This window comes from Marmota monax, unplaced genomic scaffold (assembly GCF_021218885.2).
Source record: "Marmota monax isolate L192 unplaced genomic scaffold, Marmota_monax_Labrador192_F-V1.1 WCK01_AAM20220418_F8-fsc00130, whole genome shotgun sequence".
In the NCBI taxonomy this organism is placed as follows: Eukaryota; Metazoa; Chordata; class Mammalia; order Rodentia; family Sciuridae; genus Marmota; species Marmota monax.
Window position 1 is genome coordinate 1,865,319 of NW_026693244.1, and position 18,232 is coordinate 1,883,550.

Genomic DNA, 18,232 nt, shown 5'->3' on the forward strand with positions numbered 1-18,232 from the left:
TGGTCATAACATTTCAAGATACTCTTAAATGTATTCATTTCAGTTTCATATGCTAAATTAAAACATTATATATATATATGTGTATATATATATATATATATATATATATATATATATATATATACACACACACACACACACACACACACACACATATCTGATTACAGAGATAGAAATCAAACATTAAGCCACAGCTTGGGGACTTCATTTCCACAACTTATTTGGACTTCCTATTTTTCTGGGCTAGAAAAATTAACAAAGGTAATTTTTTCGAACAAATAAAATTAAGATTTCCATTTTTTTGATGTGTCTTTGCCTGGCTTTGGGATCAGGGTGATATTGGCCTGATAGAATGAGTTTGGAAGTGCTCTCTCTTTTTCTATTTCCTTAAATAAATTGAAGAATATTGGTATCAGTTCTTCTTTATTTTTTTTTAAAGAAAGAGTGAGAGAGAGGGAGAGAGAGAGGGAATTTTAATATTTATTTTTTAGTATTTGGCGGACACAGCATCTTTGTTTGTATGTGGTGCTGAGGATCGAACCCGGGCCACACGCATGCCAGGTGAGTGTGCTACCGCTTGAGCCACATCCCCAGCCCTCAGTTCTTCTTTAAAGATCTTGTAGAACTCAGCTGTGTATCCATCCAGCCCTGGGATTTTCTTGGTTGGTAGACTTTTGATGGCTCTTCTATATCATCACTTGAAATTGATTTGTTTAAATTGTGTATATCGTCCTGATTCAATTTGGCAAATTATATGACTCTAGAAATTTGTCGATGTCTTTGATATATTCTATTTTAATGGAGCACAAATTCTCAAAATAATTTCTAATTATCTTCTGTATTTCTGGAGTGTCTGTTGTGATATTTCCTTTTTCACTACGTAAGTTAGTTATTTGAGTTTTCTCTCTCCTTCTCTTTGTTAACATGGCTAAGGGTCTCTCAATTTTTTTATTTTTTCAAAGAACCAACTTTTTGTTCTGTCAATTTTTCCAATTGTTTCTTTTGTTTCAATTTCATTGATTTCAGGTCTGATTTTAATTATTTCCTGTCTCCTATTGCTTTTGGTGTTGATTTGTTCTTCTTTTTGTATGGCTTTGAGATGTAATGTTAAGTCACTTATTGACTTTTTCTTCTTTTAAGGAATGAACTCCATGCAATGAACTTTCCTCTTAGAACTGCTTTCACATTGTCCCAGAGATTTCGATATGTTGTATCTGTGTTCTATCAGACCTTCAACTATACTACAGAGCAATAGTAACAAAACCAGCATGGTACTGGCACCAAAACAGACTCATATACCAATGGTACAGACTAGAGGACACAGAGACTAACACACAAAACTACAATTATCTTATATTAGACAAAGGTGCCAAGAACATGCATTGGAGAAAAGATAGCCTCTTCAACAAACGGTGCTGGGAAAACTGGAAATCCATATGCAACAAAATGAAATTAAACCCCTATCTCTCACCACGCACAAAACTGAACTCAAAATGGATCAAGGACTTAGGAATACAACCAGAGACCCTGCGTCTAATAGAAGAAAAAGTAGGCCCTAATCTTCATCATGTGGGATTAGGCCCCAACTTCCTTAATAAAACTCCTGTGGCACAAGAATTAAAATCAAGAATCAATAAATGAGATGGACTCAAACTAAAAAGTTTCCTCTCAGCAAAAGAAACAATCTGTGAGGTGAATAGAGAGCCTACATCTTGGGAGCAAATCTTTACCCCTCACATCAGATAAAGCACTAATCACTAGAGTACATAAAGAATTCAAAAAGCTAAACACCAAAAATACAAATAACCCAATCAATAAATAGGCCAAGGACCTGAAGAGACACTTCTCAGAAGATGATGAACAATCAATCAACAAACACATGAAAAAATGTTCATCATCACTAGCAATTAAAGAAATGCAAATCAAAACCACTCTTAAGATTTCATCTCACTTTAGTCAGAATGGCAGCTATTATGAAGACAAACAACAATACGTGTTGGTGAGGATGTGGGGAAAAACGTATAGAAAGCAGTATGGAGATTTCTTGGAAAATTGGGAATGGAACCACCATTTGACCCAGCTATCCCTCTCCTCGGTCTATACCCAAAGGACTTAATAAAACAGCATACTACAGGGACACAGCCACATCAATGTTTATAGCAGTACAATTCACAATAGCTCAACTGTGGAACCAATCTAGATGCCCTTCAATAGATGAATAGATTAAAAAAGTGTGGCACATATACACAATGGAATATTACTCAGCAATAAAAGAGAATAAAATCATGACATTTGCAGGTAAATGGATGGAGTTAGAGAAGATAACTCTAAGTGAAGTTAGCCAATCCCAAAAAACCAAAGGCCAAATGTTTTCTCTGATATATGGAGGTGGCTTCATAGTGGGGTAGGGAGAGGGAGCATGGGAGGAATAGATGAACTCTAGATAGGGCAGAGGAGTGGGAGGGGAAGGAAGGGGGTATGGGGTAAGAAATGATGGTGGAATGTGATGGACATTATTATCCAAAGTACATGTTATGGTGTGAATATACTTTGTATACAACCAGAGATATGAAAAATTGTGCTCTAATGTGTAATAAGAAATGCATTCCGCTGTCATATATAAATTAAAAAACTGATTTTAAAAAAAATTTAGATTTCCAGTATGACAAACTAAATTCCTTATGGATCCAGTCCTTACATAGATAACTTTAATTTTTTGACAAAATGCAAAAACAGAAACACACTGAGATACCAAATAACCCTAAGTAGAAAAATGGCTAAGCAAACTGTGATATATTCAAACAACAAAATACTACCGAGCAATAAAAAAGAATAAACTACACACAATGACATGGCTGAATCACAAAAACATGCTTAACAAAAACAACAAATTTTTATGTAGCTAGGCAGTGGCACCTGCTTGTAATCCCAGCAACTTGGGATGCTGAAGCAGGAGGAGTGTGAGTTCAAGGCCAGCTTGGGCAATTCATTGAGGTCCTGTCTCAAAATAAAAAAAAAAAAAAAAAACGGACTGGAGGTATAGCTCAGTGGTAAAGTTTCCCTGGGCTCAATCCTCAGTTCAAAAAAAAATTATATAGAAAAGTATGTATAATTTCTTTCCTATGAAATTCTAGAGGAGACAAATCCAATCTATGGTAGGAGAGAAAAATAGCACCAGTGATCATCCCTGGTGAGCATTATAAGCAACTGACTGTGAATGGGCATAAAGAACTTCCTGGACATCTGATGATGATTTTCAATATCTTGAAGACGTGCTTAACTTACACAGGTGATTTATTTGTCAAAACTGAAAGTACATTAACATTTATATATTTTGTTGTATATACATTTTACCTCAAAAGAAAAAAAATAAACAAATACTGAACTCTAATCAATGATATGTATGCTATGTATTTAGGATAGAAGTGTACTGATCACTGAAATTTGCTTTGAAATGCATTAAAAATAAGATGGGGGCTAGGGATATAGCTCAGTTGGTAGAGCACTTGCCTTGCATGCACAAGGCCCTGGGTTCAATCCCCAGCACCACAAAAAAAAAAGAGCAGGAATAATGAATGAATAGAGGTACATATAGATGGATAAATATGTGATAAAGCAAATATATAAAAATACTAATGGGCCAGGCATGGTGGCATATGCCTGTAATCCCTGTGGCTCATGAGGCTGAGACAGGAGAATCATGAGTTCAAAGCCAGCCTCAGCAATGGCGAGACACTAAGCAACTCAGTGAGACTCTGTCTCTAAATAAAATATAAAATAGGGCTGGGTATGTGGCTCAGTGGTCAAGGGCCTCTGAGTTCAATCCCCAGTACCCACCCCCGAAAAAAATACTAATGGCAAAATCTTGGTGTGGTATAATTATTTGCAATAAAATTCCTTCAACCTTGAAAATTTTCACAATAAAATATGTGATATTAAAAAAAGAAAAGAAAATGACATTGGATTAATTTGGAACAAGTTCTATCAGATGAACATTGTTTCCTTTTTATCTTAATAGTATTAGTAGTAGACTGGTAATCAGAGAAAGATGACTGAGAACATATTTGGAACCTGATAAATTTGGTTCTCTCTTCACATTATGATCAAAGCAGAAAAATAGGCTACAAAAAATAATAATGATAAGTTATTACTTTAATCCAACATTCTTTGCTTGATTCTTTCTTAGTACTTTACATAAATTAAATTTTTGATCTCCACAACAGCCCAATGAGGTAAATTCTATTATTGTTCATATTTTACAGATAGGGAATGTAAGGCATAGATCATTAGGTAATTTGCCAAAAATCACTTGAGCCAGAAATTAAAATCGAAAAAATCAGGGTTCACTTTCTGCTCTGAACTACTTCCCTATGATTGCTCCATTAGTTGACTTGTAACTGACAATAATGTGAGAGATGGTATTTTTCTCAAGTTTTTGGATGTCATGAAACTGGGAACAACAGCAAATATATTACTTTACAGATTCATTATCCAAAAAGATGAAGGGACAGATAGAGGCCGCAACAAGATAATAATTCTATAGGGGTAGAATATAACATCCTGCGTTTGAGTCCAAGCAACCAACTCTACCTCTAATGACAACACTAGTACATATTTGGTAAGAACTTGTCAAATGAATTGTGATTAAATGATAAGCTAGGGAGAACTTGGGGGGTGCTTTAATCAAACAAAAGGAAATATGAATTTAGGAAATCCTACAGGATATCCTACAACGTTCTAAAAGATATTTATGTTATATAAAAGCTGGTTAAATGAGAGCTCTACCAGACAAATGTCATGCAAAATTAGCCTCTGGGAACTACCTAACAGACACAGGTGAACTGGGACAAGTTTGCAGAGAAGGTATGGGACTTAGGTCTGTACTACCTAAAGCACAATGAAAGAAATTTTGAACATTTAACATGGAAAAAAGAACTTCAAGGAACATGGTAGCAAACTTTCAAAGGTAAAGTACTGTCATGAGAAAGAAGAATCATATTTATTCTGTAATTAATCTTAAGAATTAAATAAAGCCAATTGATACAAGTTGCAGAAAAACAAATCCTGTATCAAAATAAGGCAGACTTTTCTAACAAATACACCCACAAAAAAAAAAAAAAATTGGGAAAGTGTGGGCTCTCTCAGAGGGGTGTGACTACCCTAAATATGTCAATAAAACTCAATGAAAGGTTAGACCACATTAACTTTTATCCCTTTCAAATCTATGAAACTACTGTAAAATAAATGGTAGTTTTTATAAGGCTGTCATAGGAAGTTTTACACGAGTTTAAAACAGTCATACTTGTCACCAAAATACACTTGAGATGACAAAATTTAAATGTAAAGAAAAATTAGAAAATAGAAGTCATTTGTCAAGTCTATAAACGGGGAGAGCTTGAAGCCTAAAAGCTCTGGAAAAAAATTCAAAGAAAAGAATTCTGACTACATAAATATTTTAAACTTTTAAATACAAAGAATTAGATGCAAATTTAAGCTTTGAAACTAGGAGAAAAACTTTATCTTATCTTTAATATACGGCAATATATAGCCCTAAGTTAGAGGTGACTACTTAAATTTAAATTAATTAATTTAAATTGATTTTAAATTAAGTTAAACATCAAAAATTTACTTCCTCAATTGCACTAGTCATAATTCAAGTCTTAATAGTTCACTTTTGGCTAGCAGCTACTGCGCTGGACAGTGCAAATATGGAACATTACCATCACTGCAGAAAGTTCTCTGGAAATTCTGTTTAGATTAAACAGAATAATTAATAATAATTTAATGCAGGGAAGTCATTACATAAGATAATAGAAGAGTTGAGAGGCCAAATGGAATGTTATAGCAATCCAAAGATTAGCAAGAGCAGGAATCCATTACCATCCCTAAGACAGAAGCACAAAGTACAGAATCCAAAACCCAAGGTCACCTGGATGAAGCAGGGACCACAGCAGGTGTCTTGGGTGAAAGGAGGCAACAAGGATAAGAAAAAACCCTCCTGAATACCACCATGATATAAAAACAGGAGGGGGAGAAATAGTCAGACTTCTCTCTTCCTTCTACCCTCCAATCTCTTGCTAGCTCTTCATATGGTTGAACACAGAGGACACAAAAAGCCTTGGAAATACAGCCTATGGGGGTCTGATCCCTCTTACATGGACAGAACCAAGAAAGAGAAACAATCTGATGTCATCAGGGTAAGGCCTGGTACAGGTACTTGCCTCACCATGTCCTCGGGTGACAGGAGAGGCAGAGAATTCTCTTTTATAAGGGCATTAATCCCATTCATAAGAGCTCATACTTATGATCCAATTGCCTCCCAAAGGTCTCACCTCCAAACACACCACATTGGGGTTTAGGGTCTGATGTGAATTTGTCACATTCAGTGTACATACAGTAAAAATTTTTAAAATTAGGAGAAAACAATCCACAAATAACCAACATTGGAAAAACATCCAACCTCAAAGTAATTAAGTATAAATTAGGATAATGGGTATGGAAATAAAATATTATACTAAGGGCTGGGGTTGTGGCTCAGTGGTAGAACGCTTGCCTCACACATGTGAGGCACTGGGTTTAATCTTAGCACCACATAAAAAAATAGGTAAACAAAATAAAGTTATTGTGTCCATGTATAACTAAAAAATATTTTTTAAAATATTGTATTAATAATAATTAATAATTTGAGGACATGGTGCTGATAAAGAACATGGCAAAAATAGATATACACTCCTGGGGGAGGAAATTTTCAAAATATTTTCAAAGAAATTAAAACAATTTTGCAATTTGAATTAAATTTTTAAATATTTATATTATTAGACCAACTAAATGTATTTCTAGGGATAAATTCAAAGTTCATAAAATCTGAATCATGAAAAAAATTCTAGAAACATGAATGTTCATTGCAGCTTTATATAATATTTAAAAAATAAAAACAACCTTAATGTCTGCCAGTAAATCAAAAATTAAGTAAATTAAGGTGTAGCTACCCACTATTCAAAAATAACACAGAACACTTATTTGCCAGCCATAATGACAAGTGCTGAAGATATAAAAAAAAAAAAGACCAAAAGGTAGCAATAAAGTGATTTTTAACCATAGTATTTATGAATGATTTCAACAAAATTAGGACACATTTATGGTATGTCCTGTAAACAAGCTCAATCTAAAATTGAATGCATTTATGTAAAATGAAATATGCCAAAAGTTCATTAAAAGTGATTGCCTTTGAGTGGTAAGTTTATGAGTTTATTTTCATCTCCTTTATATTGTTTATATTGTTTGAACTTCCAACATTCTCTAAATAAATCAATCTTGCAGTTTTCCCTCAGAGCTATTAATCTAAGTACTTGTAAACCTGCCACAATAGAGCCAACTTACCTGTTGCAATAATAAACTGCATTATTGGGATCCAATTCTATTGCCTGTGTGTAACAATCTACTGCAGCAGCATAATTCTCTTCTTTCATGTGGTTATTGCCTAAAACATAATAAAAAATACAAAGTCTAACAGATATATTTAATGCACAGAAACTACAAGAATATGAAGGTCAGCTACACAATTTTTCAGTCACACCAGAGACATACTGTATTCCTTAGTTTCAGTGGGATCGAATCATTTTAACAATGTGGCATCTTAGAAATTAATGTTTGTATACTTTATAAAATCCAGGCTTCTGTGAGTTAATGCAACCATCATGATTATCTCATGATGAAAATGAATCTCTTCTCACCTTATCTTCTTCTCTCTGTTCCCTTTTAGAGCTGCCTTGCTGGTTCCTCTCTGATAGCCGTCTCAGTCTGAGCCTGATTTTCTACCCCTCCCTGTCAACACACTGCTGAGCAGCCAAGCTCTAATGCTGATGTGGATAAGCTGGTGAAACTAATCGTACTAATATGTTATTAGCAGATAATATTTTTATGTGCTATTCCTTCCAGAGATATAATCTTACTAAAAGGAGATTTTAGGAGATTAATTTCTAGAAAGATAGAATTTCAGATATGATAGCTACTCTACAGAGAGCTGATTTTCAGAAAGGGCAGACACATCTGGCAATAACAGCTAATTTAACAACTGGTCAGCAAAATATGTAAGAGAGTATCTCTTATATTCTGTTAAGTGAGGGGGAGGGGGAAGTATCCTGTGTATTTATAAGAACCAATGTTCAAAATTGAAAATATTACAACAGTTGGGATTAGGAGGAACAATTCCCAGCTCAGAGGCCTCTATGACTGCTTCCAGCTTTCTGTAAACCAGAGCTTCTCCTATCAGCCTTTTTCTTTAGTTTGGGGGGTGGGGTACCAGGGATTGAACTCAGGGGCACTCAACCACTAAGCCACATCCCTACCCCATTTTTTGTATTTTATTTATAGACAGGGTGTCACTGAGTTGCTTAACATCTCACTGTTGCTGAGGCTGGCTTTGAACTTGCGATCCTCATGTCTCAGCCTCCCACGATACTAGGATTGCCGGCATGTATCACCATGCCCAGCAAGGTTTTTTCTTAATAGATCATTAGATATTTAATAGAGGTGGTAGGATGGGAACTTGCAGGGAATAAGAAGGAAGACTAAAGGAAAGGCAGGTAGATAAAAGCATCCAAAATCATACAAAAGTTACTATAAATTAGGAATCGTCAATAAATATAAAGATATATTGGATATACTGTTTCTTTTAAGAGTGATAAAGACATGATGGAAAAATTGAACACAGATCTTCAAAATCATTTATTGATTAAAATTTTTAAAAATGCTTCAATAGTCAGCTATTAGAAAATTCTGTAATGTACAAATCAAGTGTGCTAGTTACTTAATAATTCAAGCACCATATACATGCATTAACAAATTTCAAAGAACTCAAGAATACTAAATATACGAAAGTTAAAATAATACTAAAAATTATTTTCCTCTTTTTGGTTTAATATAGAGAAATATAAGATCCTAGGGTTCAAGTAGCAAATGAAGTTACAAGTGAACAGACCTTACATTTGTTCTGGAAGTTTTACAAGATCTCTGCCTCTTTTCATACAAGCCACACCTATACTGCCCACATGCCATTTTGTATTTCCAGGCTTCACATCTGTCACATTCATTTCTGCTTCATAAATGCTGTGTGGATAATTCAGTCTTGGCAGTGTAAACCAGAATCTCATCAACTCACAGTTACTTTCTCCACAGTTTACAAAGCTTTACTAAATAAACAATTTCTTTATGAAATACTTACCTTCATCTTTTAATTGGTCAGCTTTTCCCACATCTTCAGGCACTGAGTTTGAAAGGGGTAGAATGTCATTCTGAAATTAAATAAAAAATCAATGTACTTCTCTTTAGTCATCACAAAGTATTATAAGTAATCTAATAATAAAATACCCACATTTTAGTAATTCTCCTGTAATTCCATTTCATGAACTCTAACATCAAAATAAAAGCATTAATATAAAAACTAGGGAAAATTCCTCTCAAATACTTATATTAGAATTATGAGCCAGGAGCAGTGGTACATGCCTGTACTCCCACCAGCTCGGGAGGCTGAGACAAGAGGATTGTGAGTTCAAAGCCAGCCTCAGAAACTTAGTGAGTCCCTAAGCAACTCAGTGAGCCCCTGTCTCTAAATAAAATACAAAAAAAGGATGAGGATGTAGCTCAGTGGTTAAGTGCCCCTGAGTTTAATCCCTGGTACCAAAAAAGAAAAAAGAATATGAATCTGTTGAGTTTTTCTAAATGATAAAACAACTATAAATCAAATTTTTAAAATTCTGCTTTCCCTATACCCCCGGTAATCCCACCACTTCATGAGCAAGAAATTGAATTTGTACATAAAGAATGAGAATAGAAATATAAGCACAGGACTCTTTATAGTAGTGAAACTTTTGAAGCAAAATGGTCAATATCCTACCAAAGAGATATACCAAGTCAAAAATCAGTTTACCAAAAAAGAAAAACAGCATTTAAGATACAAACATTATCTGTGTACATGCTAATTCATGCATGTATATACATGCATGTATTAAAAGCAAAGACTAGAAAGATGTATAACAAAAGTTTCACAGTGGTAATAAAGATGAAACTTTCATCTTTCCATCTTGTCTAAATTTTTAAAACTACAAGCATATATTAATTCCATAAGTTAAAAACAACATAAAATTTTTGTTTCGCACCTACTATCATCTTCAAATTTCTTTTGCATTAGTAAGGTTCAAACTGTAGGTGCTTATTAAAAACAAAACTCAGAAATATCTTCAGTAGTACTGGGAACACAATTTTTTTTCATTTTTGAAAGACTTTTTAAAATTGCATTATTTTCAAACATGACTCTAAAGTTCAAAATAAGTCTATAATTTTCAAAAAGGCATAATATGGAGTTACTATAACTATTTACTACATTTAAAATATACCTACTATTACCTTTGTCTTTAGACTAAAATTTCAATAAAACTGATAGCTCTAACACTGGAAATATACTTTGCAAAATTACTGACAAAGAATATGATCTTGTCCTTATGTTTTAAAAAATTTTTCTTTAGTAATCAGTTTTCCAAAGCATAAAATATTGGAAAAATAGCACAGAAACAAAATGGAAACATTTTATAAGTAAAGATCACTATTTAAAACTAGTTAAAAGACACACTGTTGACCAATAGCATTTGCTTTTAGGGTTCCTTCCATTTAAAATCTCCCACAAGTCTAGGCAGTTTGTAAATTTTTCTAAAAAGTAAATGTTTGGGGTTTAAAAAAGGCATTTTTAAAAATTTTAATCTATTCTATCTTCCAGATGCTTCTCAACAATTTTAGTAAAATTACCATAGTTTCATAATTTATAATTCTCATATTCATTGAATGAGCCTGAGAAGCTCATGAGGTAGGGGCAAATGTCACATATTTTAAGTAAAGGTAATGAATTTACTTAGGATATGTATAAATTTTATGGTGGTGGGGGGCTGGTGGAACAGAAAAGCAATATCCTAAAATTAAAATGACAGACTAGAAAGATGTATAATTGCAGTGAATTGCAGTGAAATTATTCTTTAATTATAATAATTTCTTTAATTATAACAGTGATGATGCTGCTTCAGCTAAGTTTTAAACTTTTCTACAATGTCCTGTTAACAAATACAGAATAAAGTCACAGCTATAAAATAGGACTCCTAAAAGGTGCTAATATCACATTATTACTGCAGAGAGACTAAGGAGCTAGTTGGGTTTTTTAAATGTTATTATATTTTTTATACCTTTATTTTATTTGTTTATATTAATGTGGTGCTGAGGATCAAACCCAGTGCCTCATGCATGCTAGGCAAGAGCTCTACCACATAACCCCAGTCCCAGGAGTTAGTTTTAATAAATATGTTTTTAAAATATTATATAACAAATTTCTCATGATAAAATGCAATCTGAGAGAGAGAGCAAAAGAGAGAAAGAGAGCTTTATTCAAACAGAATGTAAAAGTCAATTGGAGCTTTGGGAAAGGTTAAAAAAAGAAGTTCAGATTTCTTCAGCATGAAGTCAATGGTGACTGTAGCTAAAGTGTGAGCAAATTCAAGTGCTGTCTCAAGCATAGGCCTCAGGCACCTGGGAATAAAAGAGGTCTACTTCAGTCACAGTCACATCCAAGTCACTAACACAGGGTTCCCTCAGGAGGCCAGAGCCCAGATAATAAAGAACCTTAACCAAAGGGGAAAAAAAGGGAGTTCCCTGTGAGGAACACAGAGACATGCCACCATCTCCTAACACCATGTCATATAAATAAAATTCATCTGTTGGATGAATAAATCTATGACTGCAATACTCTTTTGCCAAGTATAAAAGGAGGATATAGCTTACTGTCAAATTAACATCTTCACCGCAATTCTAAGAACTCCTCTTCCCAACAAATGCTAGAAACAGAGCCTGGAAAATCTAGCTAAATGTGATACTGTCAGCAGTGTCTGTTCCAAGCTAAACCTATACTACTGGTGTCAGCCTCACTCCTGAATTCTTCATTATGTACTAGAAAGAGTTAGAAAAATAGCAGGAGTTCACGAGGCACTGAAATAGAATGAAAAACAACATGGGAGGTCACTCTGAGGCCCTATACTCTCTAACCTGAAATTTCTCAAACAATGCTATGGCCTATGTTTCCTGAAAATTTGGACATTTCAGACATCAAACTTGGGTTTCAGTCTCAGTTTTGCACAGTAACCCTGAACCTTTCTCTGTTTATTATAAGAGTCCCATCAATGATCAAATTTAGTGAAACTTGCTTTAGAAATGATGATTTAATTTCAGATTAATCTATTTCTGCATAGTTGCTTTCCAGACCTTAAAACTTTTAATTTATAGTCCATGTTTTAGGGGAATGTCAGTTCAGATATCAGAAATCTAAAAATACTCATACTGTAAAAGATTTTTAAAAGTCAGCCAAGATATATCATTAAGTAAAAGAAGAGGATGAGAATAGCTACTAATATAAAAAAATCTAAACCATATTAAATCTGTTAAAACTATCAGTTTGTTACTTATAGACCTGCCCCCTCATTGATAAACAATCCAACATCAAATTATAGTCACACTTACATCAGTTACTAATGAGAAAACAATGACAACATACCTTACAGAAGGAATTTGTGAACATTTCTGTCAAAGGCTGTGAAACTGCTAGATGTGTATCTTCTGAGCTGATCTTAAAAACTGTCTCCAAGCACTGAATTGCAACTTGAAACAAATTTTAATAGTGAAAAAAATTAGCAACTTAAAGAAAGAAATGATGATAGCACTGCACTCTGTGGTAATCAGTATTTATGATCACAGAATATATGGAAAACTAATTGGTTCGGCTGCATACAAATTTCTGTTTATAGACCAGCTATTGAGGGGAACAAAACTTGATTTCTTATATCTCACTAAAAGATAGACGTTATCTAGAATATAATTTCTGAATATACATATTACCTCAAATCTTGTTGAAGGCTATCAGAAAAAAGAGCAAGTCAGCAACAACTAGCTCTCCACTACTAATATCTAATTAGCCATTTGTGTCTTAATTCCTTGAACAAAAAAAATGATCAGTTTTTAAAATACAAGAAATAGAATTATCAATCTGATTTAAAATTGTAAAAGAAATAGTCCCTGACACATAATAATTAAATATTAATCCTAGTATATGTACATGAAGATAGGTCAGTTTTAAAAATCCATTCATACATGCAAATTTACCAAGTGCCTACTATGTGTAAGATGTTATTCTAAGGTGGTAGGGAAACTTAACAGAAGCAAACTTAACAGAAAAAAAATCACTGTCCACATGATGAATAGTTAATAGGGAATAAACACATTAAGTAAAATGTACAGCCTGTTGAATGGAGGCAGGTGCCTCATTTATTTTTGGTGTAGGACAAGAGAACTCGTTGGAACACAGTAGGTGCTAAGACATGGTGAGAGATGATGTTAGAAAAGCAAAAGAATTTGGTGCATTCACAATAAGGAAGCTAATTTAGCAGAAAACAAATGAGAAACAGTAAATGAACAATACATCACAGAAGTCCAAATTATATAGATCCTTTAAACAATGACTAAGTAACATGAGGAGTAATTGCAACATTGTAAAATTTTAAGTACAGAAATGATCAAATCTGACATACTTTTTTTTTTTTTTTTTTTTTTTTTAGAGGCAGGGCATGTACCAGGGATTGAACTCAGGGGCACTTAACCACTGAACCACATCCCTAGCCCTTTTTATTTTTTATCTGAGAGGGATTCTATACTAGCTTGCTTTGGACCTCATTAATTTGCTGAGGCTGGCTTTGAACTTGCAATACTCTTGCCTCAGCCTCCTGAGCCACTGGGATTAGAGGCATGTTTTAGTCTCTTTCTCACTATTGTAACTAAAAGAACAATTTTAGGGAAGAAAGTTATTTAGAGGCTAACAGTTTCAGAGGTCTCAGTCCATAGACAGCATTCCTTGGGGTTCGAGAGGCAGGACATCATGGCAGAAGAGTGTGGAAGAGTGAACCAGCTCACATGATGATCAAGCAGCAGAGAGAGAGAAACTCTACTCTCCAGATACAAAATATAGACCCCATAGCCACACCCTCAACCCACACCCCACCTGCCCTCAGTCACCACTCAGATAATTCCATCAGGGAATAATTCACTGATTTGGTTAAGGCTGTAACCCAATCATTTATCATCCAAACCTTCTTGCATTGTCTCACATTGTCTTTTGGAGGATACCTCCTATCCAAACCACAACAAGGCGTGCACCATCATGCCCAGCAAATCTGATATAGTCTTAAAAGATCACTAGTAGTTATGTTTAAATATTCTAAGAAGCAAGAATAGAAGAAGGCAGATGCTGGGAGCCATTAGCCAAGTAGGTATGACAATTTCCTTGCCAGCGTACCCCATGTTGCTTAGTGGAAGGACTCGTGGAAATAGGACATTTTGCAGTGACATTGCATGTAGGTGACCTTGCTCAAGGACCAGGGCGGATTAGGGTGTTCCAGGTTTAAGATTATTCCTGCTGGGAATAGGGCGTATCCTGCTGCCTGAGTTCCCCTTGAGTTCTCACGGGATTCAGACAGTATTTTTTGGGAGACAGAAGCCCAGTGGAGGTGGATTTGGGCAGAGAACATGGATTTCCCCAGAACGTGATTGTAGACGGCTGGTGTGAGTTCGGGAATAAAGAGTTGCTGTTTGAATCTACAAGCTGTGTGGTGGCTCGTGATTGTGTGCCCAGCCAGACTGCGGTATTTGTGCCCAGCCAGACTGCAGCAGGCAGACAAACGAGGGGTGATCATAATACAATAGGCAAAAAAGACTTCATTCTAACTAGGGGTGACATCAGTGGAGATAGTAAGAAGTGGACAGAATTTAGACATATTTTGAAGGTATAGCCAACAAGACTTATTGATTATTAGATAAGTGTATAAGGAAGAGAAGTGTACAGAATAGAACCCAATTTTGGGCCTGAGCAAAGGAAAAACTGTAGCTGCCATCACTGAAATAGGGAAGTTGTGAATAGAACAGATTTTAGGTGGGAGGATCCATTTTGGCAAAGTCAACTTTAAGAAGTCTATTAGACTTATAAGTGGAGATATCTAGTAGAGCAGTTGGATATAAAAATTGGGGGTTCAGAAGAAAGGTCTGGATTAAAGGTACAAGTTTGAGACATTTCAGCATATAAATTCAGGATATTTCAGGCCAATGAGCTAATAATATCACTGAAGAAATGAGTGTAAATAATGAAAAGAAAATCAAGCAGGAAGAGAATCAGGAAAGGAAAAGATAAACAATAAGACAGACAAGATATTATGCACTATCCTGGAAGTTAAGGGAACAAAGTATTTGGGGGCAAGGGAGAAGACAGTGATCATCATCCTTATTAATGTCAGCAAGCAAATCAGATAATGACAGAACTGCCCACGGAACCAAACAACATAAAAATCATTAATGACCTTGATGACAGCAGTGTGGAAAGAAAGAAGTAAAGGCCTACCTGGAGTGGGCTTCAGAAAGAACAGAAGAATTAAAGAAAGCTGGTACAGACAACTCTCTCAAATGGTTTTGTTGCAAAGGGAGATAAAACTAGGCAACTATTTTAGGAGGAGGCAGTATGACAAGAATATCTATTGTTTGTTTTACCTTTTCTTTTCTTTTTTTTTTTTTTTTTTTTTTTTTGGTACTGAGGATTAAACAACTGAGGAGCACTTGTCCACTGAGCCACATCCTCAACCCTATTTTGTATTTTATTTAGAGACAGGATCTCACTGAGTTGCTTAGCACCTCACTTTTGCTGAGGCTGGCTTTGAACTACAATCCTTCTTTCTCAGCCTCCCTGCCACTGGGATTAAATGCATGTGCCACTGCGTCGGCTTGTTTTTATTGTTTAAAGAAAAAAAAATAATGGTAAATTTATGTTCTGATGAAAATGAGAGTAAAAAGTGAGAACCTGAGGTTATAAAACAAAGATGGTAGCATAACTACAGTGATGTGCTGGATTGATTGAGATAGGATGGGATCTAACATGGCAGTAGAGGGGTTATACTGAGAAAGGAACATGGATGGTCCATCTAGGTTATAGTTGGTCAGACAGGCAAGTACTAAGAATATGTGGGACTCCCTTTTTCCTCTCTCTGTCTCTGGTGTCTCTTTGCTTCCTGGCTGCCACGAGCATATCACACCCTTCTGCCATAATGTCCTACCTTACCTCAGGTCCTAAAGCAATGGAGCTAGCCAACCAACTGAAATCTCTGAAACCCTGAATCAAAATAAACCTTTGCTCCCCTAAGTTGTTTTTCTCTGGTATTTGTCACAACAATGAAAAGCTAACTAATACAAGTGGATTCAAAGAATTTGGGGGATAGGGATTCTAGAAGGCATGAGCTTGAAAGACTGGCAGATGTGAAAGTGAAGTGTTTAAGATAGAGATTATGAAAGGAATGCAATTTTTGGAAATAGTAAGATTTAGGGATTTTCAGGATTTATTTATCTAAAAATAGCCAGGTACAGTGGAACACACCCATTATCCTCAGGAGGCTGAGACAGGAGGATAGATTTAGAGAAGGGTTTCTCAATCTCATACTGACATTTTAGAACAGATAATTCCTGATTCACAGGGGCTGTCCCAGGCTTTATAGTGTTTACTACCATCCATGGTCTCTAATAGTATATGCCAGTAATATCAGGCCCTGAGGTTGTGATAACCAAAAATGCCTTCGGACTTTGCAAAATCACTCAAGTTCAGAACCACTGGCTTGGATTATAACTATGTGGTTGAGATCACTGAAGGAGAAAAAGTTAAGAACTGAGAATTGAGGGAACTGAAAGAATCATGTATGAATCTAGCAGAATTGCCAAGAGTTCAGAGAGCAGTAGTACTTGAGAGAGTGACAAGGTACAGGAACCACAACAGTTAAAAAGGAAGCAGATGGCTGGATGAAGTGGTTCATAGCCGTAATCCTAGCCACTTGAGAGGCTGAGACAGGAGGATCTCAAGTTCAAAGCCAGCCTCAGCAACTTAGCAAGACCCTAAGCAGTGAGACCCTGTCTCTAAATAAAATACAAAAAAAGGCTGGTGATGTGGCTCAGTAGTTAAGTGCACAGAGTTCAATCCCTAGTATCAAAAACAAAAAACAAGCAAACAAAAAGAAGAAAGCAGATGGAGCTGAACACAATTGAGTGTGCCTGTAGTCTCAGCTAAAGGTCAAGGCAGGAAGATCACTTGGGCCAGTTGTCTGACATCAGCCTGGGCAATACACCAAGACCTCATTTCAAAAAATAAATAAAAATAACTAGGTACAGTGGTACACACCTGTAATCCTCAGGAGGCTGAGGCAGGAGGATAGCAAATTCAAAGCCAGCCTCAGCAACTTAGCAAGGCCCTAAGCAACTCAGAAAGGCCCTGTCTCAAAATAAAAATAAGTAGGGCTGGAATGTGGTTAAGCACCCCAGGGTTCAATCCCTGGTACCAAAAATAAAAATAAAAATGAAGCAGATTATCAGTAGATGACAACAATTAAGAGGAATGCCTGACAATCTAATAAGACAAAGCTGATGATATCACCAGTTTCTCAATAGTGGTAAAGTTGGCACTAGAATGGAGCCTCCTTTCCTAGGGCTTTTTTAAATGTCTAGAAGGTGGGCAGACACCTTCACATGATTTTGTGTTCAATTAAATTAGACTCACAGTCAAAAATAGGGGTCAGTCACAAAAATTGGCACTATTTCTGACTGCCATATATAACAAACAGCTGAAGGCACATATTTTTGGCTGAATACCAGTCTAAAAATAGGAATGTAACATCTTGGTTTTTAAAATACTTTCAGTTTTCTTTCCAGCCCTTAAAAATATTATACTGCCTTTTATTAGAAAAACATCATCTTTTACTAAATGATTGCATTTACCTATTTGCTATAGAGTAAACATAACAACATTTTCCTTAGATAACCAATCACCTTTCCCTTCATACAGTCTGACCATGAAGGAGAACAAAAAGACCTTAATATTACATGGACTGATTTGCAGTGTTCTCCAACTGTGCATCACCTGCTCCTCTCACTGCCACCTGGAAAGACATCATCCCACCAGACTGCAAGCAGATTTATAGCAAACGCCCAATTTTCATCCCCACCTCCTTAAAGGATATTTATAAGGGAAGTACTCAAAATTAATAGATGTGTCCCTTATACAGAAGCAGCAGCTTCAAGATTGGAAATTCAAACTATACTCTTATATATTAAGCTCCCCCAGAATACT

At 35.4% G+C, this 18,232-nt stretch overlaps 1 protein-coding gene across 2 annotated transcripts in view; it reads right to left on the reverse strand.

Annotated features, from left to right (window-relative positions):
• The window catches only part of Sgtb (small glutamine rich tetratricopeptide repeat co-chaperone beta), a 42,801-nt gene that overhangs the window by 21,856 nt on the left and 2,713 nt on the right, over window positions 1–18,232 (reverse strand). For both annotated transcript variants that reach the window (XM_046456140.2, XM_046456139.2), the window contains exons 3-5: window positions 12,587–12,690; window positions 9,224–9,293; window positions 7,381–7,480 (exon numbers count right to left, since the gene is read on the reverse strand). In XM_046456140.2, coding sequence (XP_046312096.1) covers window positions 7,381–7,480; window positions 9,224–9,293; window positions 12,587–12,690 — 274 coding nt within the window. The remainder of the gene's footprint in view (window positions 1–7,380; window positions 7,481–9,223; window positions 9,294–12,586; window positions 12,691–18,232) is intronic.